Here is a 21,777-nt window from a genome sequence, read left to right as displayed (position 1 = left end):
GGGTCGCCTTTAAAACATGGGGTGCACTGCACCATATGTTCCCAGAGTTGCATACATACTCCTATACCACTTGGTTCCTTGAACTCGTAAACTACATACATATTTGAACCTGCACATTATTAGCATCTATATATCCATTTTGACCGACCGTGGGTTCAATATTTCATACAGTTGGTGCTACACTACACATACGCACATACGCTGAGAAGACATATAATTAACATGGCTGAGTGCATGGATCGGCATCAGCAGCTGCAGCCTACACAAGGCACAGACAGCTGCCCTCCTGATCACTTGACAAGCCCTAGGCTGAGGATGCCGAATGAGGTATGGGGCCAATCCTTGTCCCTGGCTTTGGTGAGCATGGCCCTCCCCCAGGACACCCAGCCCTCCCATGGCATTCTCTTGTCCCAGCAGCTGCCCCACTCGAGCAGCAGCTTGAGACCTTCTTCCGCCTGGATCTGCGCGTCACCGTACCTGTCCATGTTAAGGTATACCTGCGCAAGCACCAGGTGTGGTTCTCCTACGAATGGGTTCTTGGCAATGCTCTGCTGGAGGAGCTGCTCCACTTTGCGCCAGTCATCGTCGCCGCCGCACACTGCCTCCCAGTAGAGGTCTCGCGCCACCTTCTGGTCTTGGGCGTCGAGCACCTTGGTGCAGCCGTCCAACACCGGCGGGAGCACCAGGTGGATGTCCTCGTCGCGGTCACTGCCTTGTTCTTGGGCTGTGGCGGCATGCGCCCCCCGGTGAGCAATGTGTATCTCCTCCTCGCGGACAATGAGGGCGTAGAGTGCGGCCATGCGGGAGATGGAGGTGACCCAGAGGCCTGGCTTGCCGGTGCCGGGCCAGAGGGAGGTCCAGGTGTTGCCACGGAACTCAAGGCGGCCGTTGGCGTTGTCGAAGAGTCGGTCCTGCCAGTCGAAGAGCTGGTCGCTGAAGTCTGCCATGGTCATCAGGAGGAAGGATGCAGCGATGCGCCTGGACAGCGCCACATCCTCCCCTGTCCTGCACCGCAAAATCCATCCATCAGATTCATCGAGCAAGCAATATACTACTATACTAGTAAGTAACTGCAGGTTACCTGATGTGCTTGACGGTGATGCCGGCGGGCGGGAGGAGGCGTTGGATCTTCCGGCGCCAGGGCTCGTCGTGGTGGAACACCCCGCGGCGCGCGTCCTGGAGCGACGCCTCCGACCGCTGGAGGTCGGCGACGAGGTCGTGGTCCGTGTAGTGGAAGAGGAGGTCGTCGTGGATGAGCTGCTGCCGCGGGACGACGCAGAAGAGGTGGACGAGGCGCTCGGCGGGGGCGCCGACGACGCCGGCGACGTGGGCGCGCCCCGTGTCGGGCTCGAAGATGGCGAGGTTCACGTACGAGTTGGAGTAGGCCGAGTGGTAGAGGCCGCAGCGCGCCACGGCGTCGGGCGCGCCCCACAGCCGGAGGATGCGGTAGACGTCGAGGAGGTGGGCGAGGAAGGTGCCGTGCTTGTGCCAGCACTCGCCGGCGCCCGCGGCGCGCAGCACGGCGGCGAGCTCCGGCAGCGCCGGGTCCACCTGGGCCTCCTCGCCGCGTAGGAACGGGCGCGCCGCGGCAAGGGCGTCGTCCAGGGAACGCGGCGGCGGCATCGGCATCGCAATGGTGGAACCGAGTGGAGAGGAAGAGGAGTGGTGGTTGTTGCCAAGTTGGATACTTGTTGTACTGCTCAATCACAGCGACAGGAGTGGTGGTTGCCTCCAGTGATCCTGTTCATGTAACTGTGAGTGAGCAGCAGATTTTTTTCTTTACTTTTTTTTTTTTGCTTCCACCGATAATGGAATGCATGTGCGTGATCCTGGAATTTGCTTCACACTTTTACAAACTTATTATTATTAGTCGTCTTAACTTACTATATAAATCGGACTTATTATATGTGCGCCAACTTTAGCTATCGCGCCGGAGTATATATTTTGAATACGGTTGCTTTGGTTGGGAACATCCATCCCTGGACGAACCCACGAGAAAGAAAAAAGGAAAGAATGATGTCTGCTTGTTAGTGTGACGGCCTGCGAATTAAGCATCATTCAGGCCCAGCAACCACTGTTGGTCGTTCAGATGTACTCCGGGCAGGCCTGCGCTTATCCTCCTGGATCTGCAATTAAATTAATTAATATAAGAACAAGGGCACACTGCGCATTCAGACAAACACAGCGTCGACAGCGCCCCATCACAAAATAAAACAGTAGGATTACATGCATAGTCATCTTCAACAGATAACTTATACTATTATTCATTCAATCGTCATCAGTTTGCCTACGCATATATGCTGCTGCATGGTGCTCTCTCTCTCTTGGGTTCTTTGGTTTCCCTAGCAATGCAAGTCTCATCCTGCTCTTAAAATAACTCATAAATAACTGTCAAGAGTGTTCTGGCCGGCATCCACTCAAAAAACACACGCAGAGAGATGGATAGGAGATTATATTCCCCTGGCAATACAAATTAGTAAGCTTGAAGCGTCTGCAATCCAAGGTCGGATCACTTGCTTCAATTAATTAATTTGTCCCACCAAGCAAGGCACACCATCTTATCTTATCCTGATGCCCATGCTGGCATGCATGCGCGCAATTATATTAACGGTATATACTGGTACAATCACCAGTAGAGTGTTTTATTTTCCAAGAAAACACGGGAGAACTGCACAAGACTTGACGTGCGTGCGCAACCTTTTTTCCGTCTCGACCTATTGCTCAAACTCTATATATACATGTTCTTTCCAAGGATATACTATATTGGATATTTTTTATTGTTTTTGCGTCATAATATATCAACAAGCTACTAAGTCTGTACGTTTTCCTATCAACATTATGCACAACTTTTTTTTGGACCTACAGCAAAAGTTTTTCCCACAATCTGAAAATGTCATAGCAACACCAAAATGAAGTCAAGCCAGAGGCTGGAAACCGTAGAATGGAGGGCCCACTTGTCAGCCGCATGTTCTTCCGGCCTCCCTATAAAACGTTGGAAACAAATTTTTGTTGGGCGCCAGTTCCCAAGCCTTCCTTCTTTTCTTTCTTGTTTCTTCCCCGCAGGCCGCAGCCGCAACCCAACCGGCCAACCCCATCACCAGATTACCAGAGGATTTCGTCTAGGGACTAGGGTTTCGCCGTGGATCCTTCTCTAGTCTACTGCAGCAGGTAAGCGACTACCTCTCCCGCTCCTCCAACGCCAAATAAATCTCTAGATAGATTTTATACATCCCGAATATATCCATCCTTTGTGCCTTGTGCTGCTCCCACTCAATTTGTTTACTGGATTGTCGTTGGCCCTTTCTCAAGGGTAAAAAAAAAATGGTACAGCGATGGAGGTGGAATGGTCTCAGATTCACTGAAACCTGTACAATAATAACATTAGTTTTTAGTTAATTTCATCTTGTCTGCAGTTCGGATTCTCGTGCCGCAACGATTAGTTTGGTTTCTTAAATTCTAATTAAAGCGACCAAATGCTGATTTGGGATCTTATTTCCGATCTTCTCGTGGTTTGCCTTGCTGCTGAGTAACTTACTAGTGGGAATTCGAATGGGTAAAGGTAAAAGACGACGCCTTTGCTGTTCAAATTAGCTCTTCTCGTCAGTCTTGACGATTGAACCGACGAGTTTGCTTGCAGTTTCAGTTTCCATTTTGCCTGTCGAGACACTATAAACTTCTGTTTACTTCACAGTGAAAAGGTGTCTTCTCCCTGCCTCCCCCGTTTCACTTTAAAAATCAGATTTTTTTTTAAAAAAAATATTTTTCAGATATTAAGTTAATTTTGTTTGTGAGTAACCGGTGGTTGCATTGATTGCCGAATTGGTGGTGTGGCCTAGAACCAAATTGTTCTATCTGAAGGTGTAGAGGTAACTATATATAAAGACAAAGTTACAGTTCAAAATGCTAATTTCTTCAGGATTAGGCCACAAGTTTTCAGTCATGCAAAGGAGGTGGGGAATAAAGTGGAAAATCTAGTTGCGAGATTGTTGACGTGTCTCCTCCGGGCATGTGAGCTCTTAGCTGTTTGATGTGGATGTGATGCTCGTGAGAGACTTAATTGGTTCCCTCTGTTGGTTGGCATGTATTTGACTAAATCACCGCACCTTGTTTGCCTGTTCAGTTTCTTTTCTTTTTTACCTTTCCCATTTCATTTGCACCGGTGATCTTGCTTATGTGTTGAAGTGGATTCTGAAAGAGGTGCCACCTTGTATGCCCTGGTATAGTATCGTCCATCTTTAAATTTATTGCCACATTCATTTCCTGGTATAGTGATATGCCTTTGTTGTTTTTTCTCGAACACGCACGAGAGCTGTGTATCTTTGTATTAAGAAGAAAAATATGCCTTTGTTGTGACTGCTTCTTCATTCTTGTTTGGCACTCTGATTTTATCTTCTTATTTTAAAAAAAGAAAACCAAAATCCCTTTGATTTGATGCGCTATGTGTTCTCTAGGTGATGCGCTAAGATTTCAATAACTGGTAACCTTGCATTTTATTTTCTTCTACTGAAAGGAGCACTATTCTTTTTTAATCATCTAATCAATGCTTGAACCTAATGCTTGTACACGTGTTACCTTCTCTAGTATTTTTTTAATCACTCGTTTTCAGCTTGCTGATTATTCATGCTCTGGTGATGCGGTCCACAACACGATGTTGGGTCATATGCTGTTTCTTTGAAAAAATCCCTAAGAAAAATCCGCAAACTTGCAGGAGATGGGGTGCTTCAATTCTAAGCCAAATGATGCTGTTGCGATCAGAAGAAGACCTGGTAACATAGGTGAGGTGGCTGTGTTTATACCTGGATTGCGAGTTCCTGAGAGCTTGGAGCTATCTCAGCCGCTAAGCGATGGTCTCCCGAGGAGGCTGGCTGAACGTTTGGCTGCGTTGAGGAGCCGAATAGTGGTCATGGCTGCTCATGAGGCACTGTCAGTGACCAGGCCCAGGAAGCGCACCTTCACACAGCATGGTATGTGAATGGTTTGTGTGATGGCTTGATACTAATGCGAGTGAGCGAGAGAAAAGAGAAATCGTTAACTCTCTGAATGTGGTGCCTTCAGGAGGATCTACATCAGCTGATCTTCTTCAGGCTTTGGAAGAATACTTGCCAGTTCTTCTAGGACTGGTGAAAGAGGGTAAATCTTGTATTCTTTGGCCTCCCATCTTTCTGTGAATCAGATCAAAATAATCTGTTTCACGTTGTTTGTTCAATGCTTATCAGGGAGCAACTTGGAAGATAAGATACAGTTTTCTTGGATGAACCAAGAGGATGATGCAGAGGTCTGCTTAGATTGCACCTTTCAGTGTATGTTTTGCATTTGCATTATCAGAGATTACTGATTCGCTGGCTTCTGCTAGGAGACGGCATTGCCCAGTTCTTGGTATGAGGTGTTGTCGGTTTTGCACATGATGGCTATGCTGCGTTTATCTCAAGCAAATTCCCTGCTTCTTCCAAAGACGTCGCTTGAGGGATACCATACTAAAGTATCTGAAGGTCTGCAATATAGAATCCATTCCTCACTGTTGCAGAAATATATATAGATCATTTTAATGCTATATGGAGGTGCATTTATAATTCTCAGCAACTCTAGTTCTTGTCAATTGCAGCATAATAACTACATTCTTTTTTTTATAAGAATAACTACACTTTGTGATTCCATCCATGTTTCAGATAACAAACGAGCTTCTGTTGAAATATTTCTCAAGGCATCTGGGTTCTTGGAGTGTGCTATCCAACATGTTCTTCCTAGGATATCCCCAGAAAATAGGTGGGTGGAGTTGCCTTCCCACTTGCAGAAGGCTTACCATTCTGTAGTTAGTGCAGGAGTTATTGACTGCCATTTCGTGTAGGAAAGGTCTCCCTGTGGACTTATCTGAAGGAGTCCTGAAAGCGATCTGCATGCAAGCTCTTGGTCAAGTATGTATTTCCCTCTTGTCTCTTTGCTAGCCTTTCCTTTTCGGTTCATCTCTCTTGGCAATAGCTTGATATCACAGGATTCATGTGAAGATCAGTTCAAGTGTCCACTTCATAGTTCATCATGCCATTTCGTTCACACCATGCAAATCTTGCATAGATATTAGTTCTGTGGCTCCTTTTACTTGTTTTGTTATCTGAAAATGCATGCTGACCAATTATGTGTACATAAAATATCCTGTTGCCAGGCAATTGATGTCCAACTTGGGTTGGCAATTGACAGTCCAAAGGCTACCCTGGCAGTGAAAAGGAGGTTAGCATGTGAGATGGTCAAGTGCTGGCAGCAGGTACGGATTGATAGCATTAGCATGCTTGTGTTATCTTGCATTTTATTTTGGCTGTGTGTGTCCTGGTTATGCAGAGGCCAGGGAATGTTTTCTCAAGGTCTTGTATCAACTCGATGTAAAAAATCTTGAAAATTAATAAAGTTTCCCTTATCGAAAAAAGGTAGTATTATAGATCGTTGTCATTGTTTTTTTTTGCTGTGCCCCAAATATATCAGAAGTGCTCCGATGTTTTTATTTGTCAGCTGACTCAGTTCTCTTCCGTATACTGATACAGATAGTAATAAAGATAGGCATGGCAAAATGGGATATCTTAGTGTCACCCTGAACCAGTACTTGTGAATTTACCCTAAGTACTTTGTTGGACCTCCCTTGTAATGTGGTTTTAGTTTATAGCTGTTTCCCTCCTGAACAAATTCATTATCTTTGTATATAATTAAGATGCTAATGTTTACCTAAAACTCTGAAACTAATTAGCAGTAGAACAAGAGTGCCAAAGGTTATATGCTGATGTGTCAGTACTACTGCCTTCTGTGTGATGCCTCAAACAATATTGTCGTATAGTTTGAGAAGTTAAGAATCAGTCCATTTTTATGATATGTTTTGTTTGTCTTTAGAATCATTCTAAATTTATTCACAGGCACACGAAAGTATGGCGGATTTACCTCTAATTGATAGCTGGGGTGAGAAGCACAGGCTATTTGTGAAGTGGAAGTACATCGAAGCAAAAGTATGTCAACATTTCTTAAAGATTATTATGACTTTTTATGAATTGTTTTCATAATATGCACGTCTTTTTTTTGTAACATAAACAAAAATCTGCATTTAACTCGAATGCTTGAGTAAGACATAAGCATATGAATAGCCATGTTGGTACTAGATAAGCTTTGCAATTTTATTATTATGTGTAAAAACAGGTGAGGAGGAAAGAAGAGATCTGAACTTTATAGCCTAAATGGTACAGGCTGCCGCGTACTATTATCATGGTCTCATCCTTGACGAAGGCAACACGGAGAAATCCCGCAGGATGGCCGTTGCAGCTTTGCAATCTGCAGAGGAGTTGCTCAAGGAGAGCAAAGATGTAGCCGAAGCCTTCCATGCAGCACCTCCTGTTTCGAGGCAACGGCAATCTGTATTTCTTTTTCTTGACTTGGTTGAGTGGTGATTGTAACTAGAAGCGTTTGGTTTGTGCAGAAGCCCTCCTGTTTGTGGATCGATGAAGTATCTTCATGACAAGATCCAGAAGGACTCGTCCTGCAAAGTTCGCATCAACAAGGACCTCTACAGCAACGACAGGTGACAGTTTACTACTTGTTTTGTGGATCTCATCTGCTGCCTGCTGGTGTTGGTTGGTTACAAGCTGCAAGCTGAATAATAATAATAATAATAATAATAATAATAATAATAATAATAATAATAATAATAATAATAATAATAATAATAATAATAATAATAATAATAATGCAGCCGTGTTGGTTTGTTGCAGCATCCATGAGGGGGTGCCGGCACTGCCGGACTTCGCGGTGGCTCTGAAACCCGAGGAGTATCGGCTTCCTGCTGTCACAGTGGACGCGGCAAATGGCTAGGGCAAGCTGCACAACGATGATCGCCATGTAAAGAGATGGATTTGAGTTGTGTATGTATGTAAAGAGATTCAGGGACCACTTTGATTTCTTTGGATTGGATTACCTTACGGCTTCTTACTAGTACAGAATAACAACCAAAGTGTTCAGGAATAGGGTAGTGGTAACAACAGGACCGCTGCTAGATGTTTCTCTGTCCATCCGTATTAATCAGTGTCATGACAGTTAGTTGATGCTCATTTCTTTCTCACCCTACTTGGGTTGGGTTGGGTTGGGTCTCTAAGTACTACTGACTTACGTATTACTGTTTTTCTTGAGTGGACTAGTAGTATTACTGAATGATCAATTATCACTTTTCTGTTTTTACATTGGGACACCTATTTGTTAGTAGCATTCTACGTATTAGGTGCAAATCATAGTTTGTACGAAGAGTTTGGTTTGCATCATATTGATATGTTCCCATTATCAAACGCCCCCCTTCCCGCCAGAGCAGAGCAGGGGAGCAGACCCCGCCATGGCCGCCGCCGACCTCTCCCGACCGCTCTGCGCCGCCGTCATCAAATCCTCCTTCCGCCCCCACCTCCCGCTCCTCGCCGCCGCTCCCGCACTCCTTCAACGCCTCTCCCCGCTCCCTTCCGCCGCGCTCGCCTTCTTCCGCGCCCTGCCGCCGCCGCACCCGCTCGACGCCTCCCTCGCGCTCCTCCGCCTCCTCGCGCCGCACCCGCGCCACCACCCCGCTGCCCGCGCCCTCCTCCGCGACCTCGCCTTGCGCCACCCGCTATCCTCCCCGCTCATGCTTCCCTCCCTCCTCGCCGACCACCACCCCCACGTCCCCAGCTGGCTCCTCCTCCTCCTCTCCCAGTCCGCACGCCCCGACGACGCCGTCCGGGTGTTCGACCAGATGCGCGCCCGGGGCCTCGCCCCCGACGCCCACGCCTGCACCGCGCTCCTCACCGCGCTCGCCAGGGCCCGGATGACGGCCACCGCGCGCAGGGTGTTCGACGAAATGGCCAGGGCCGGCGTCGCCATCAACACCCACGTCTGCAACGCCATGCTGCACGTCTGCCTCAAGGCTGGGGACGCCGCGCGCGCCGAGGCGCTCATCACCAGGATGGACGCGGCTGCCGTGCCCTTGGACCGCTTCTCTTTCAACACCATCATCGCCCTCTACTGCAGGAAGGGGATGAGGTACGAGGCCATGTGCGTGCGGGAGCGCATGCAAAACCAAGGGATACGGGCGGACACCGTCACATGGAACTCCTTGATCCACGGGTTGTGCAAGGATGGCAGGGTGAAGGAGGCGGCTCGGCTGCTTACTGAGATGATTGCAGCGCAGGTTCCGCCAGACAATGTCACCTACACCACACTCATTGATGGGTACTGTCGGGCAGGCGATATCGGGGAGGCGGTCAAGCTGCGAGGGGAGATGGAGGCGAGGGGGATGCTCCCAGGGGTCGCCACTTACAATGCCATTCTCAGGAAGCTCTGTGAGGATGGCAACATCAACGAGGTCAATCAGTTGCTTAATGAGATGGATGGGAGGAAGGTGCAGGCTGATCATGTCACCTGCAACACGCTAATCAATGCTTACTGCAAGAGAGGGGATATGGCTTCAGCATGCAAGGTCAGGAGGAAGATGTTGGAGTCCGGGCTGCAGCTGAATCAGTTCACCTACAAGGCTCTCATCCATGGATTCTGCAAGGCCAAGGAGCTGGACAAAGCCAAGGAAGCCTTGTTTGAGATGGTCGATGCAGGTACTCATATGACTTCGAATGTATCCTATCTTATATACAGTTGCCATTTACTACCATCAACTGATTATAAGACTGCATCAGATGAACAAAAAAATTGAGTGTATTAGTATGATTATTGTCTTACAATCAGAGTAAAGCCATTTCGAGTAACTTGTACTTTCTGATTATCTAGCTATAGTAACAACCTCTTCTGATGATGATGATGTGCTTACTTTTATCGCATGCAGGTTTTTCACCCAACTATAGTGTATTCTCCTGGCTTGTCGATGGTTTCTGCAAGAAGAATAGCGCAGGCGCAGTACTGCTCATCCCTGATGAGCTTATGAGAAGAGGCCATCCACCAGATAAAGCAGTATATAGGTCGCTAATTCGAAGGCTTTGCAGAAAAGGCTTGGTTGACCAGGCACAAAAAGTATTTGATCAGATGCAAGGCAAAGGTTTAGTAGGTGACAGTCTAGTATATGCCACACTTGCCTATGCATATCTGACCGAAGGAAAGCCAGCTGCCGCTTCGAATACTTTGGATGACATGGCGAAGAATCAATTGCATATAACACCCCAGATTTACAAATGCCTGTGCACATCTTATTCTGATGAGAAGGAAACCCTTAATATGTTGTGGGTTCGCGCTATCGAAAGAGGCCTAATAACAAAGATTGTTTTCAAATTGCTGCACCAAGCAAGGCTGCTGGAATCAACGTAGCCTGCATGCTCCTGCTCCAAGGCCAGACTATCTAGAGGCTACCCTTGATTGATACTTGAGTGCAGAGTTACAATTCTATGACCAAGTCCATTTGGTCCCTTCATGATTTTCGACCGTACAAGCGCTGTAATGAAGTTAGGTAATTATGTGCTCTGTCTTTGTCTCCAACCTTGATTTGTTAATCTGTATTAAAAATTATTTTCAGGTGCGTCGTAAGTCGCTTCCTAAGCGTTTTGGGGCGAATGGACAATCCATGCTGCTGACCCACTTGAGCTTGTAAGCTCACCCTCTGTTTTTATGCTCACTCTTGTTACTTGCTGGGTGAATATATTCACTTTGTTATAGCATAGGTCTTAGCATAGCTGTGTTCGTAGAAGAATAAATGATGACTCACTGTGTGAGTATGTGCCCATTTTTGCTTACAAGGAATGTGCTATCTGCTGCTTTGCTTGCTGTTTTGCTAATTTTATTTAGTAGACAGACAGGTGCTTAGGGACAATTTAACTAAAAGGAATTGGGCAGGTGATCCAAAATGTAGTTTCTGTGAGGACCCTGAATCTGCCAATCATAGTCATACCTCATCGGGAGAAAATGTTGACCGACAGGTTTGTGGACCTGACTACTTGGCTGGCCCAAGACTGCCCAGGCCCTTGACATGAAAATAGGCAACCCAGCCCCAGTCAAGGCCCAGGCAAATAGCAAGGGGTCGGCGCGGCGGAATTAGGAAGAAGATAAGCTCTTCCTCTTCCTCTACCTCGGGGTCCCGGCGTTCCCGCGGCTGTGAAAGTGAAACGAAAAGACGATGCCACGGCTACTCCCGCCGCTTGCTAAAACCCCTCTCCTCGGGGTCCCGGCGTTCCCGCGGCCGCCGCCACCACCTCGTCCTCTCCGCATCTTCATACCCGCAGCCGTCGCGGGGAGAGGTAGTGCCGGGGAGAACGCGGCGGCGGCTTCCGGGACGACGGCGAGGGAGCGCCGCTTGGTAAAGGTGCGGGAGGAGCGCCGCCGCCGCGACCACGACCGCGAGCACACCTACCCCGGATGGGCCAGGTACGCAGCTTCAACTCCATGTCTTGGTTTGTGTGTTGAGTTTCTTTGTTGAACCCTTCTTTGTTTGTTTCCATCTGGCTTTCTGGTCTTCATTGTTTCCTGTCGAAATGAATCCGTCCTAACGTTTCGTGTTGCTGTCATGTGGTAATGCAGGGTCCTGGAGAATGCCTGTAGGGATGACGACGAGCTCCGCGCCATTCTTGGTGATAGCATCGGGAACCCAGAGCTCATGAAGCAAAGGGTGAGTCCTGCGTGCAGTGGAGGTCGCTGCCCTACTCTTTTGCTCTTTCCAGTTTCGCTGTTTTACTAAACAAAAATAGACACCAATTGTGCTATGCCAAGCCTCACGTACACGATTAACAATTCACAGATCCAGGAAAGGGTGCGCAAGAAAGGCAGGGCTCAATTCAATAAATCCAAGACAGGGTCCATTTTTGCTTTCAAAGTCAGCTTCCGAGAGTGAGATTCCCATCCACACTGTATCCCTCTGTTTTCCATGTGAGCACATCAGAAAGCGGATTGTGCTAATATTTCCTGCCTGCAGCACACATGATACTGTGATAGTTTCAAATCACTTGAAATACCTGGGCTGCTAAACACTTCTGTTCCTAAAGCAATGGTTCCATTTTTTGCTAAAAAAAGATATATCACCCTCTTTAGACCTTGTAGCCTTCATACTATACTAGTTGAAATGGCTTTCTGACTGAACAGACGATCATCTCCTCGGCTTACATGTTCTTATAAACCAACTTGTGTGTACATGCTCAAACTTTGGAATTAACCACTCCATTTTTTTCGATTATTATTGCAGCTTCAGCAAGTAAACCCTGATCAGTGTTTTCCCCCTATTATTGCAGCTTCAACCCATTGAATTCATTCATTTGGTTTGAGCTCTTTGGAGAACCAACAGATCGAGATGTTGACCTGCTCGGCGGTGTAAAGTGACTTGATACAGTTTGATTGCATTCTCATTATCCAGAAAACAACACTCTTTCTTGACATGAAGTATTCTTCACAGGTAATTCAGGCTTGGTATGTAATGGGAAGGCTAGGAGCTTATAATTCTTCAAATTTGCAGGTTGGGTTCATTCAAATGTATTTTTTATGTTCTCTATTGGCTTCTTAATTCCTAGACTCCTTTTGAGATCTGCAATGTTATCAACTTTAATTTCAGCTGGCCAACTCAATGTTGGACTACAATCCTTCATATGATTCTGACGAAGCTTCATCAGTAATGCCATCATCTTTCCATGATATCAGTGATGTTGAGTTCCAAGACAATTGGGCTAGGGTTCGGTGAGCATAGGAAGCACTCAATAGTTTTGGCACTTGTGTAATGATAAGTACAGATTCTGAAACTCACTTCTTTCAGGGTGGACCTTGGAACCTCAGATTACCTTGCACTGGATGTATTACTGAACTGCCTAACACAGTTGAGCTCAGAGTAAGACATCTTTCACTGGTCATGTAAAATATAGTAGCAGTCTTAGCTTGGAAGTTGCTTTGTTACTGGACATCTCACTATCACCCCAACTGCAGCGATCAGTTGGTGCCTGAAACTCCATAGACACGTGTAGCTAAACCCAAACTATGAAGGTTAACCTAGAAAGAGTAAAAAAGATCTTTAATACCCTGTAGAAAGGTATTCCTTGAAACTAAACTTGCCATTTTATGCCCCTGTTTACTATGTAAGTATGTATTCCTTGAACGCTAGCTTCATAGTAATGGATATGCATTGCATAGTGCAGCATAGACCACTTATCAGGGCTGTTAGTGTTATTCCAGGTTTCTAGTTCCAGGTATTTCATATTTAAAAACACCATATGCTATAACTAACTTCTGTTAATTTGGCTTTGGCTGCACTTGCAGACACTTGGGCATCAAACAAGTTGTTTTTGGCGGCAAAAGAATGGGCGACTGGGAAGAGGGCATGACAAGCTCTGATTATGGATACAAGCACTTCAAGATATAATAGTTTGTGAGCGACATTCGATGGTGATGCAAACCCTGTTTGTCCTTATCTGCTAGAGATTTTGCTCCTCTAGATGCACGTACCCATTGTGGCAGAGAAATTTTGCTGATGACCAACTTAACTCAAGATTGTGCCTGAATTTGGATCTGCTCTTGGATGTAACTAATTGATTTTTTATCATAGGTTATATTGTCGTAACCGCACTGGATCCAACGTTCTGAAAAGGAAAAAAAAAAGATACTGCTCAAATTAGAACTAACAGAAAGAGTAAGTAGAAAATATGAATAATGGCATTGGTGATGTTTGAGACGTGTCTTTTTCTGTATGATTGAAATATCTTTTTCTGTATGATGGAATGGGGGCTGCAAATTGATTGTTTGGCTGCCTGAAAAGTAAGGGATGGAGTCAGTAATGTAGGAAATTCTTGATTTCGTTCCGGACTCCTGTTGGAAGCATGACGTTTAAGCCTGCAAACTCGCACGCTGAGGTTGATAGGTGTAGCTGGACCTCATTAGCTAATGTGGCCAGGTGCTTATTGTTATTGCATATTGATCAGCACAATTCACAGAAGGAACAATTTGATCAACAAAGATGTCGCAATTCATTCATTATTCATTCATGCTAGGTTACATAGGGCCAGAATATGCGGTAGCAAAGGAACTCTAAATATCGAAGCTTCTTTTTCTGATTAGACATTTTGTTTGGACGGACAATGACTAGGGTATCATTACTTTTAACATGTTAGCTTCTATATATTCTACTAGCTAGCAGATAGATAGTAATGTCACCTGCAAGCAACCTATCCCTTGATGCCTGCGTTCATAGTATTCTCCAAGCTGCTATACACATGTAACTTCAAGTACATTGGCCATCCATCCATACATATTTGCCATCACACGCATCAGCTATCGTGGAATCGTGAATGTTGCAGAAGTAGCAGCTACCAAGCACACAAGTTCACCTATACACCGTTTCCCAATCAATGAAACAAGCTGTGGATCCTACATCCTCGCTAGCTACTAGTCATCTCCAAGCTGTTGGTCCTAGCATTCTCTCGCATCTTCTCTACGATATGCCTCCCCTTCTCTTCGATGGTCCGCCTCTTCTCCTCCAGTTTATCTCCCATCCTCTTCCCGAAATCCATCATCCGAGCTCGCCTCCCGCCTTTTCTCTTCGTGTCCTCTCCAATGGATGATGCTGATGCCTGCGGCTGCTCGCCCACTGGTATTACCGCCCTCAGAGATGCGTACATGGGAGATCCAACTCTGCTTTCTGAAGCATCTTCCTCAAGCTTTTCCGTGATCAGCAGTGGCCTCCTCAACTCATCAGGTTCATTGCTATGGGCATATGCACCAGTTGGACCTGATGATGACTGGCTGTGCAATGATGTTTCTAACACGGGCTCTTGTTTTGCCTCATCAATGGATGCTACTGCTTTCAGTGGTTCCTCGCTCCCAGCTGTCGAAATGGGTAAACTCGGCATTGGCCTTTTGCTACTGCCATCATCCTTTAGGCCACCTTCCTCAGGCTGAGTTGATGCTGTAGCTGTAGCATGGCTTCTCATCTCAGTTGTATCGTGATTTAGCCAAATAAAAGGAGCATTCTTGCGAGGGACCCAGTCATCCTTTTCTGCCAACATCCACGGCATGGAGATGCTTTCACAATTCGGAAGTACTAAGCTATCACGAAGTGAAGCCTGAACAGCGAAGCATGCCTCAAAATTAGAACAACAAAGTACCAAAGCAAGCGCATGGTCAGAGCAAAAGGTGCACTCAATACCTTGAATCTGTAACCAATAAGTGTAGAAATATGACTGTTGGTGATTTTCCTATCCCCAACAGAAGATTCCAAGTCCCATTCAAGATCAGGCATTGACGTAAATCCATACCAAATTTGATCAGAAGGAGGGGGCTTCAGATGTATCCGCAAGGTACCTCGAACAGATGAAATCCTAATTGCCAGAGAAAGTGGAACCTACAGTGGAAGAAAATGCATCATACATGTGAAAGATATATGGTGGCAGAGAGACATTAAGAGAGGAACAAACCTGCGAGACATGATCAGCTATCGAATGCAATATATTTTTCCATCTTGATATATATGTTGAGGTCCATCCAGTGCTCTTCGACTGACTTGATGCATCTGCTAAAAAATAATTGTACTATCGCATTCATGATCCAAATCCAAGTTTGATGCATATGTGTTTTGCCCTTATACTTTTTCTCACAGCTCAATATTTTTTCACAATGATATATCAAACAAAATAAAGAAAGAAACAAGGACACAAATTCTTGTAAAATGTACCTAATGTCTCTCAATGCATAAATAATTTGACAATATAAAACACTGTCAACCAAAGGCCTGAAGCAGCTGTTGGACTATAAATTCTAACAATGTATACTAGAAGTCTGTACAATTATAAATAGGCAAAACAGGAAAAGAAACTCCTCAAGATACTGAAGCTAAGAATTGCTACAACAGTTTGGCAGAAAATAAATGATGTATCTTTATTGTTTAATAATCATTGAATCACTTCACTGCATAAGAACAAATAATGATTCCAATAGACATGTTAAACAGGGAAAGACGTGTGAAATTAAAAGAGACCTGCTTCATCTTTTTCCCCAGCCATAGAAGCTGATGTATGTGAACCTTTAAATTGGTTACCATACTGTTCAATACTTTCAAGAAGATCAGAGTCAACTTCTCCATCAGCATCTGCTCCAAAATTACTTTTCATAATGTCCTTTTGCAATTCTGGTTCCTGAACCTCAAGCCTTGTTTCAATGTGCAGCAGTATTCCACCTGAATACTCAAAGTCAACCTCAAAGGCCCACAACTCATTCAGATCCAGTGGAAGGACTCTCATCGCATGTGCATAAGGTGGAAGTTCCCCAAGGCTGAAATCAGTAAGTATAATTTCACCCACATAAGATGGGGTCCTCATATTCGACAAAGTCCTCTGACCAAACAAAAAAAAATCAGTAAAAGCTATAGACAAGAGTGGATTGAAAGTGAGAAGTATATCTAACCTGAATGCGTGCTTTGATGGACTTGTTTATCTCACCGCTCATTTTAGCATCAAAAAACAATCGTGATGATAGGAGGTTCCAACAAAGTGTACCTTCATCAGCAACTCGATCATCTGCATTCACATCAGGTGAAGCTGAAAGCTGTCCATTCTGATTCAATGCAGCAGCTGGGACAGTTGCTTTCACCATATCTTGCACTGAACTGCTACCGAGCTTGTCCTCTTGTGGTCCTCTTAGTGCTTCAATAAATGGTGCACCCTGATAGCTGCGCAATTTGTCAAATATCTTTTTTTCCCCCTGCACTGATGATCCTGAACTTGTTTTGCCCTCTAATGGAGCCTTTGTAGATGCCTTCTTTGCCAACTTCTTCAGGAAAAGACGGACTTTTGAAGATCCGTCAGTCTTTGATGTCCGGTCCATAACCTCATGGTCCTCACCAGAGAGTACTGGGGGTTTCAGGAAACATGGGTATTCAGAATTCAGCGATGATATGTAATTAAGGAACTCCTCACTCAGCTTGGCATGCCAATTTAACTTTTCCTTGTCAGCAGTAGCAGCAATACGAAGTGCTTTACACCATGATTCCTTCTCCCAGGAAGTGTCGGTATAAAGATAGCACACCTTGCTTCCATTATAAATCTCATAGTCCTTGCTTTCTAATTTTATTGGATACCTCTTAGCCCTGACAGTTAGCAAAAGCAGTACAGTTATATCGAGAGTCAAGTATAAAAGTCGATGATCAACAATCAACCCTAAAGTAGCTAAGGCACAGAAAGTTGTTTGATAAGCACCCTTAAGCTACCTTGTAAGATGAATTTCACTTGTATAGAAGTTCCTTCAAGAAATAAAACGTACTTAACTTTACCTGATTGCAACTATACACATCCAACCAAAGCTTTCAATGTCCTTACTACGTAAATATGCTTCTGAATTGTATTTGATAATTAAGAATGCATGGCAAAGTTCAACTAACTTCCCATGTTTACATGGAAAGCAGTGGTTGACGAGTCACTGACAAATGGTAGTTAGTTTGCTAGCACTAACCATTTGCGTGAGGGCATACTTGATGCAGAAACTGCAAGGACCGTGCAATTCAGAAGCTCAATGGTTGCCTGGGAGCCATCAGGACCAGACAAGCAAAGGGAATGCCCCTTGATTTTAGCCATCTTCTTTGCAGGGAAAACCTCCACTATATTCTTTTTGTCTTTCATCTCTTTGGGACCTCCAACTGATAAGCGTTCATTACAAACTTTTGGTACTTTCTCTGGCTCCAGTACCCACAGAGAACCCTGAAAGCACATAACACTTTGGTAATTAGATATGTGTCCAATCAAAACTACAGAATATCGAATACATGTCAGTAGCTCAGATTTCCCGTTAATGAGTAACACGATCCACTAGAGACTATGCTGAAGCAACTCAATGAGGTGCGAACTGCAGATTTATTTAAGACATTAATGTGACTTACACAGCTATCATCAGTGGCTCTGCAGTCTACTGGCTAATGAACTCCAAATGTCTAAATTAAGCAAATGGGGCCCGCAGCAGCATACAACAAGCATCGGCATAATACTAGCACCTAGCAGCAACCAAAAAGCTAAGATCCAGACACAGAATCAAACCATTTCAGCAATTGAACAAGAGCAACTGGGGGAGAAGTAGCATGAATTCAAAGTGAGGCTCCTCCCTCCCATCCAGCCGAAGTGAAAGCAAGCTAGCGAGCTAGCGGAGTTACATATACAAGCGGAGCATTTGCCGCAGGCAGGCAGCAAAAGTGGGGAGGCGATCGGTCCTGCAGAGGCAGGCAGGCAGGCAGTCGGTGCCCCAAGAGGGAGGGATGGAAGGAAGGAAGGAAGGCGAGCGAATCGAATCGAATCGAAGGGGAAGCAAGGACAGGGGCAGCAAGCGTTGGCATCTCACTCTACCTGCTTCTCGTAGGGGAACGGGCGTTCCCCGGGCAGTTCGTCGGCGGCCGGCGCATCCGCCGGCGCTGCCTGCTTGCGGCGGAGGCGGCGAACTAGGAGCAGGGCCGCGGCCGCCTCGAGGGCGGCCAGTGCTAGGGCGCCGAGGAGGAAACCTAGCAGGAAGGCGAGCGCCATGGCCGAGCCGGCGACGTGGGACCTGGTTGTAAATCGAGTCGTCTGGGCTGGGGCAGGGAAGGACCGGATTGCAAAACGGGGAAAAACTGGGGGCGTTTGCCGCGTCTTTACTCTTTGGCGTGGCCGCTTAGCTTTCTTTAACGTGTCGCTCGCTGCCCCGGGCTGTACGACACGATGGCGTGTGGGCCCGGCCACGGTGTTAGCCCTGGGCCCACATGGCGGTGCTTCAGCGACTGCGCGTGGGCCCTCTCACTCATTGCTGCTTCAGGCAACGGCTTTGGATTTTGTTTCCTACAACACAGGTTGAGGTTGAGGTTGAGGTTGGCTCTCTTCCCCGGGTTTGGCGTGTGAATATGACCATGGATACGTAACTCCATTTCAAACTGTAGTTTGTTTGTCTCACTCATTTGTTCAAAAAATTTGTATAAATATTGTCAAATTTAAACTATTTTTGAAGATCATGTATTGATAAGCAACTCACACAAAAAAGAAGTGATATTTTGTATAATTTTTTTAAATAAAACAAACAAACGACCTATAATTTGAAACGAATGGAGTATTCACTCTCACCATATGCAATCAAACAACATCAGTTGTCAACAATCATCCGAAGTCCAAAGTATTCCAACTCTCATATATATTCCAATAAATTGTAGATTATTTCCTTTTGTATTTACACCCCCCCCCAAAAAACTTATTTATCATTTAATGCAATCTACCTTGTAATAAGATTTGCTCCACCCTTTCCTATCAAAATAATGCTACGAGTTCATAATACATATTTCTAACATATATATTCCTACAAAATTTTAACCCAAGAGTCTCCACTGGTGCTTGGAGAAATAAAGAAAACTCCTATAAAAGAATGGATTAGTAGTTGAGGGAGGGAATAAATCCAACTAAAATACTCTAAAGGGTTATTAGGACTTGGCTAAATTTGGGGAAGTAATTTGGACTTGTTTTCGGAAAAAAAAAGCTAGCACTCGGAGATTTTACTTAATTCATGGCAAGCTGTCATTTCTGTGTCACAATTCACAACAAATTAAGGAAAAAAAACACAGAAAGAAAACTATCTAGTAGAGCTCTGATCATATATATATATATTGTCTAGGCATACATACTGCTAGGTACACAGATTAATCCTCCTGATTATATTAATATATAGTAGTAATAGTAGTACTAGTTACAATCTGATGATGGGGGAGGTACGGCCAGTACGGTGTGATCGAGACGTGAAGAAGTTGAAGTCGGGATGGTGTGCTCCGACTTGCATGCTTCAGCCAGGAAGATGCTGCCCCGTAGAGATGATCGGATAGCCTGCTGCTGCTGCTGCTGCTGTCTGATGTCCAAAGGCAAAGCAGCAGCTTCCCTTGTTGCATCCTGCAGCCCGAACGGCGAAACAGCCACGCGCCTCCTGCTGCCGGAATGGCAATGCACAATATATGTACGTATATAATTCCCATGCATCCGTGTGCATGGATTTAATTAATTAATTTGTTTAACACATGCATGAATGCACATACTAGCTTGTAGCCTAGTAGTAGTTAGTACGTACCTTGAAACACCGAGGAGATAGAATGATGTAGGTCAGAAAACATGCGCAAGTCCCCTTGAGGTTTCCATGATATGGGATGTGGTAAATAGGATACCTGATTATTAGTATTACGGAGGGATACATACATTATTAAAGAGGCAAAGTGAATGCTCCTATATATCCATCGATCTCAACAAGATAAAAAGGCAAGCAAATTTATTTGGTATAAACAAATTAATTGGTACCATGCTACAGATAGCCAGCTGGAAGGTGAGAGTTGTGCACTCTTGAGCGATGTCAAGTAGGGATAATCTTGAGCCAGCTCTGCCACCTGGGAGTATATATACAGCTATATATTATTACCTTCTAAAGCAAATAAACATTTTAATTAATTTGGTACAAATTAAGCTAGGACAAATAAATAAAATAATAATACCTTATCGGCGAGAGGAATCCTCTCATAGGGTGGATCCCATTCACTGTAATGGAAATTCAAGTATCCACCTTGCTGTATTGCAGGAACACAATAATCCGAGTCATCTGACGCGCCGTCCCAAGACCTAGAGACCTTTTCGGCAGTGCTATCATCACTCCTGCATCATGCTCCTGTATCATCACTCACTCATCCTCGTCAAAATTTAACTAGCTAAATACGTACAATATAATAGTCAGGCAGCAGATAATAACAAGTACATATGTACGAATACGAACCTGCTGGGGCCAGCAAGTAGTGTCTTGCTGGTGTATATCTGAATAGCTGATAAATAGGGAACTGTTGACACTGTTTTTTAACACGTGTCAAGAAGGATGATTTTCGTAAAGGGAAGATGGCCAATTTGGAAGAAATCAAAAGATGCACATGGTCAGAATCGGCCGATGGAGCCCGTCCGATGGACTAGGGGAATATACTTCGAAGATGCTGATCCGCTAGCTCTGGTGCTCGGCCGATGGAGAGTTGCCGATGAAGTCAAGGAAGGAGAAGAGGATCCAGACTCTACGAAAATCTTGATGATTCGGTTGTAGTATTTAAAGTAGTTTATCTTTAGTTAGTCTTTTCTTTTAAGTCAAGTAATTTTTGCCGTGATCGGCTAGGATTTGGTAGCGCTAGACTATAAATATCAGTTGTAAGGGACCGGAAAAACTTGACACACATCCAATACAACAAACTTTACAATTTCTTTGCACTTTTTTCGGCGACTTCGCATTTCTTTTCTTTTTCGACGAGTTCTTTCAAGTTGATCAAGGACGCCTCATATTCGAGCGACTTGGTTTGCTGGTGAGTCTTCGTTTTACCGAGTATATTTGAGCTTTAGCTACCGGGTGCATCGCTGTGGCTTCGTTCAAATCTATTCAAAAGTTATCGAGTTTATCTAGGCTTTGACTTCCAGGCGCATCGCTATCGTCTCGTCTAGATTTATTCACCAATTACCTATATTGACTAGATTTATAGGTTTTCCTATGTTTTTTTGCCATTATCAGATCTATCCTCTAAAAACATATTAGACCGGCTTTAGGTTCTGCAGTAACACTCGTGTTATCTCAAGAGCCGGTTTAGATTTGTTTTTAGTTTACATTATCTAAGTTGTACATTCGCAGCTATACACGCGAAATCGGCTACCCTAAGCCAGTTTTGTCGTTTAGTGCATCGGCTGATCCTGCTGACGCACTCTTTTACTACACGCTCGCATTTAATATTTTTTTGTCGCCTTCTGTATCGGCAGAGCTTGCCGATACACCTATACGAGAGATATTCGAAATCCTAGCCGATACGCTCTTGAATTTGACTTTGTTTTCTCC

General features: G+C 45.0%; 4 protein-coding genes across 10 annotated transcripts; 2 read left to right on the top strand and 2 right to left on the bottom strand.

Moving 5' to 3' along the window:
* Nucleotides 1-46: 46 nt before the first annotated feature.
* LOC120650671 lies at nt 47-1,714 on the bottom strand. Its single transcript, XM_039927875.1, has 2 exons — nt 1,082-1,714; nt 47-1,005 (listed from the first exon to the last, which is right to left on the bottom strand). Exons 1-2 carry the CDS (start codon nt 1,627-1,629, stop codon nt 291-293), a joined length of 1,263 nt encoding a protein of 420 aa, XP_039783809.1. The 5' UTR covers nt 1,630-1,714; the 3' UTR covers nt 47-290.
* Nucleotides 1,715-3,007: 1,293 nt separating this feature from the next.
* Nucleotides 3,008-8,119, top strand: LOC120650648. 2 transcript variants are annotated; one of them, XM_039927851.1, is made up of 12 exons: nt 3,008-3,168; nt 4,709-4,964; nt 5,056-5,130; nt 5,217-5,275; nt 5,354-5,489; nt 5,667-5,763; nt 5,846-5,912; nt 6,158-6,256; nt 6,894-6,983; nt 7,218-7,372; nt 7,448-7,549; nt 7,740-8,119. In XM_039927851.1, exons 2-12 carry the CDS (start codon nt 4,712-4,714, stop codon nt 7,837-7,839), a joined length of 1,233 nt encoding a protein of 410 aa, XP_039783785.1. In that variant the 5' UTR covers nt 3,008-3,168; nt 4,709-4,711; the 3' UTR covers nt 7,840-8,119. The 2 variants fall into 2 exon arrangements, with proteins under 2 accessions (XP_039783785.1, XP_039783792.1); XM_039927858.1 differs by lacking the exon at nt 3,008-3,168 and adding an exon at nt 3,928-4,217 and having other exon boundaries at nt 7,740-8,075.
* A 148-nt stretch (nt 8,120-8,267) lies between these two features.
* LOC120650642 (pentatricopeptide repeat-containing protein At5g38730-like) lies at nt 8,268-13,688 on the top strand. 3 transcript variants are annotated; one of them, XM_039927835.1, is made up of 10 exons: nt 8,268-9,590; nt 9,818-10,432; nt 10,499-10,569; nt 10,899-11,343; nt 11,497-11,584; nt 11,714-11,802; nt 12,201-12,421; nt 12,518-12,639; nt 12,716-12,787; nt 13,213-13,663. In XM_039927835.1, exons 1-2 carry the CDS (start codon nt 8,351-8,353, stop codon nt 10,291-10,293), a joined length of 1,716 nt encoding a protein of 571 aa, XP_039783769.1. In that variant the 5' UTR covers nt 8,268-8,350; the 3' UTR covers nt 10,294-10,432; nt 10,499-10,569; nt 10,899-11,343; nt 11,497-11,584; nt 11,714-11,802; nt 12,201-12,421; nt 12,518-12,639; nt 12,716-12,787; nt 13,213-13,663. The 3 variants fall into 3 exon arrangements, with proteins under 3 accessions (XP_039783769.1, XP_039783758.1, XP_039783776.1); XM_039927824.1 differs by having other exon boundaries at nt 9,818-10,569; nt 12,201-12,279; nt 12,362-12,421; XM_039927842.1 differs by lacking the exons at nt 8,268-9,590; nt 9,818-10,432; nt 10,499-10,569 and having other exon boundaries at nt 10,992-11,343; nt 12,201-12,279; nt 12,362-12,421; nt 13,213-13,688.
* Nucleotides 13,689-13,892: 204 nt separating this feature from the next.
* On the bottom strand, nt 13,893-19,928 carry LOC120650616 (testis-expressed protein 2-like). 4 transcript variants are annotated; one of them, XM_039927795.1, is made up of 7 exons: nt 19,665-19,928; nt 17,392-17,636; nt 16,348-17,029; nt 15,923-16,277; nt 15,363-15,460; nt 15,095-15,289; nt 13,893-15,011 (listed from the first exon to the last, which is right to left on the bottom strand). In XM_039927795.1, exons 1-7 carry the CDS (start codon nt 19,911-19,913, stop codon nt 14,328-14,330), a joined length of 2,508 nt encoding a protein of 835 aa, XP_039783729.1. In that variant the 5' UTR covers nt 19,914-19,928; the 3' UTR covers nt 13,893-14,327. The 4 variants fall into 4 exon arrangements, with proteins under 4 accessions (XP_039783729.1, XP_039783734.1, XP_039783739.1 ...); XM_039927800.1 differs by having other exon boundaries at nt 15,363-15,457; XM_039927805.1 differs by lacking the exon at nt 19,665-19,928 and adding an exon at nt 18,273-18,537.
* Nucleotides 19,929-21,777: the final 1,849 nt, after the last annotated feature.

Source organism: Panicum virgatum, chromosome 1K (genome assembly GCF_016808335.1).
Source record: "Panicum virgatum strain AP13 chromosome 1K, P.virgatum_v5, whole genome shotgun sequence".
Lineage (NCBI taxonomy): Eukaryota > Viridiplantae > Streptophyta > Magnoliopsida > Poales > Poaceae > Panicum > Panicum virgatum.
Note: the sequence above shows the minus strand (reverse complement) of the source record. Positions and strands in the feature narration are given on the sequence as shown.

What these genes read in the sequence shown, in the direction of transcription:
- LOC120650671 (XM_039927875.1), bottom strand. Translation starts at nt 1,629, where the DNA reads ATGCCGATGCCGCCGCCGCGTTCCCTGGACGACGCCCTTGCCGCGGCG. An exon ending in ATCACCGTCAAGCACATCAG is followed by an intron (nt 1,006 to 1,081) that starts GTAACCTGCAGT and finishes TTTGCGGTGCAG; the next exon opens with GACAGGGGAGGATGTGGCGC.
- LOC120650648 (XM_039927851.1), top strand. Translation starts at nt 4,712, where the DNA reads ATGGGGTGCTTCAATTCTAAGCCAAATGATGCTGTTGCGATCAGAAGA. An exon ending in CCATACTAAAGTATCTGAAG is followed by an intron (nt 5,490 to 5,666) that starts GTCTGCAATATA and finishes TCCATGTTTCAG; the next exon opens with ATAACAAACGAGCTTCTGTT. An exon ending in TGGTCAAGTGCTGGCAGCAG is followed by an intron (nt 6,257 to 6,893) that starts GTACGGATTGAT and finishes ATTTATTCACAG; the next exon opens with GCACACGAAAGTATGGCGGA.
- LOC120650642 (XM_039927835.1), top strand. Translation starts at nt 8,351, where the DNA reads ATGGCCGCCGCCGACCTCTCCCGACCGCTCTGCGCCGCCGTCATCAAA. An exon ending in GTTTGAGATGGTCGATGCAG is followed by an intron (nt 9,591 to 9,817) that starts GTACTCATATGA and finishes TATCGCATGCAG; the next exon opens with GTTTTTCACCCAACTATAGT.
- LOC120650616 (XM_039927795.1), bottom strand. Translation starts at nt 19,913, where the DNA reads ATGCATGGGAATTATATACGTACATATATTGTGCATTGCCATTCCGGC. An exon ending in AGTATGCCCTCACGCAAATG is followed by an intron (nt 17,030 to 17,391) that starts GTTAGTGCTAGC and finishes GCTAACTGTCAG; the next exon opens with GGCTAAGAGGTATCCAATAA. An exon ending in TAGCTGATCATGTCTCGCAG is followed by an intron (nt 15,290 to 15,362) that starts GTTTGTTCCTCT and finishes CTTCCACTGTAG; the next exon opens with GTTCCACTTTCTCTGGCAAT.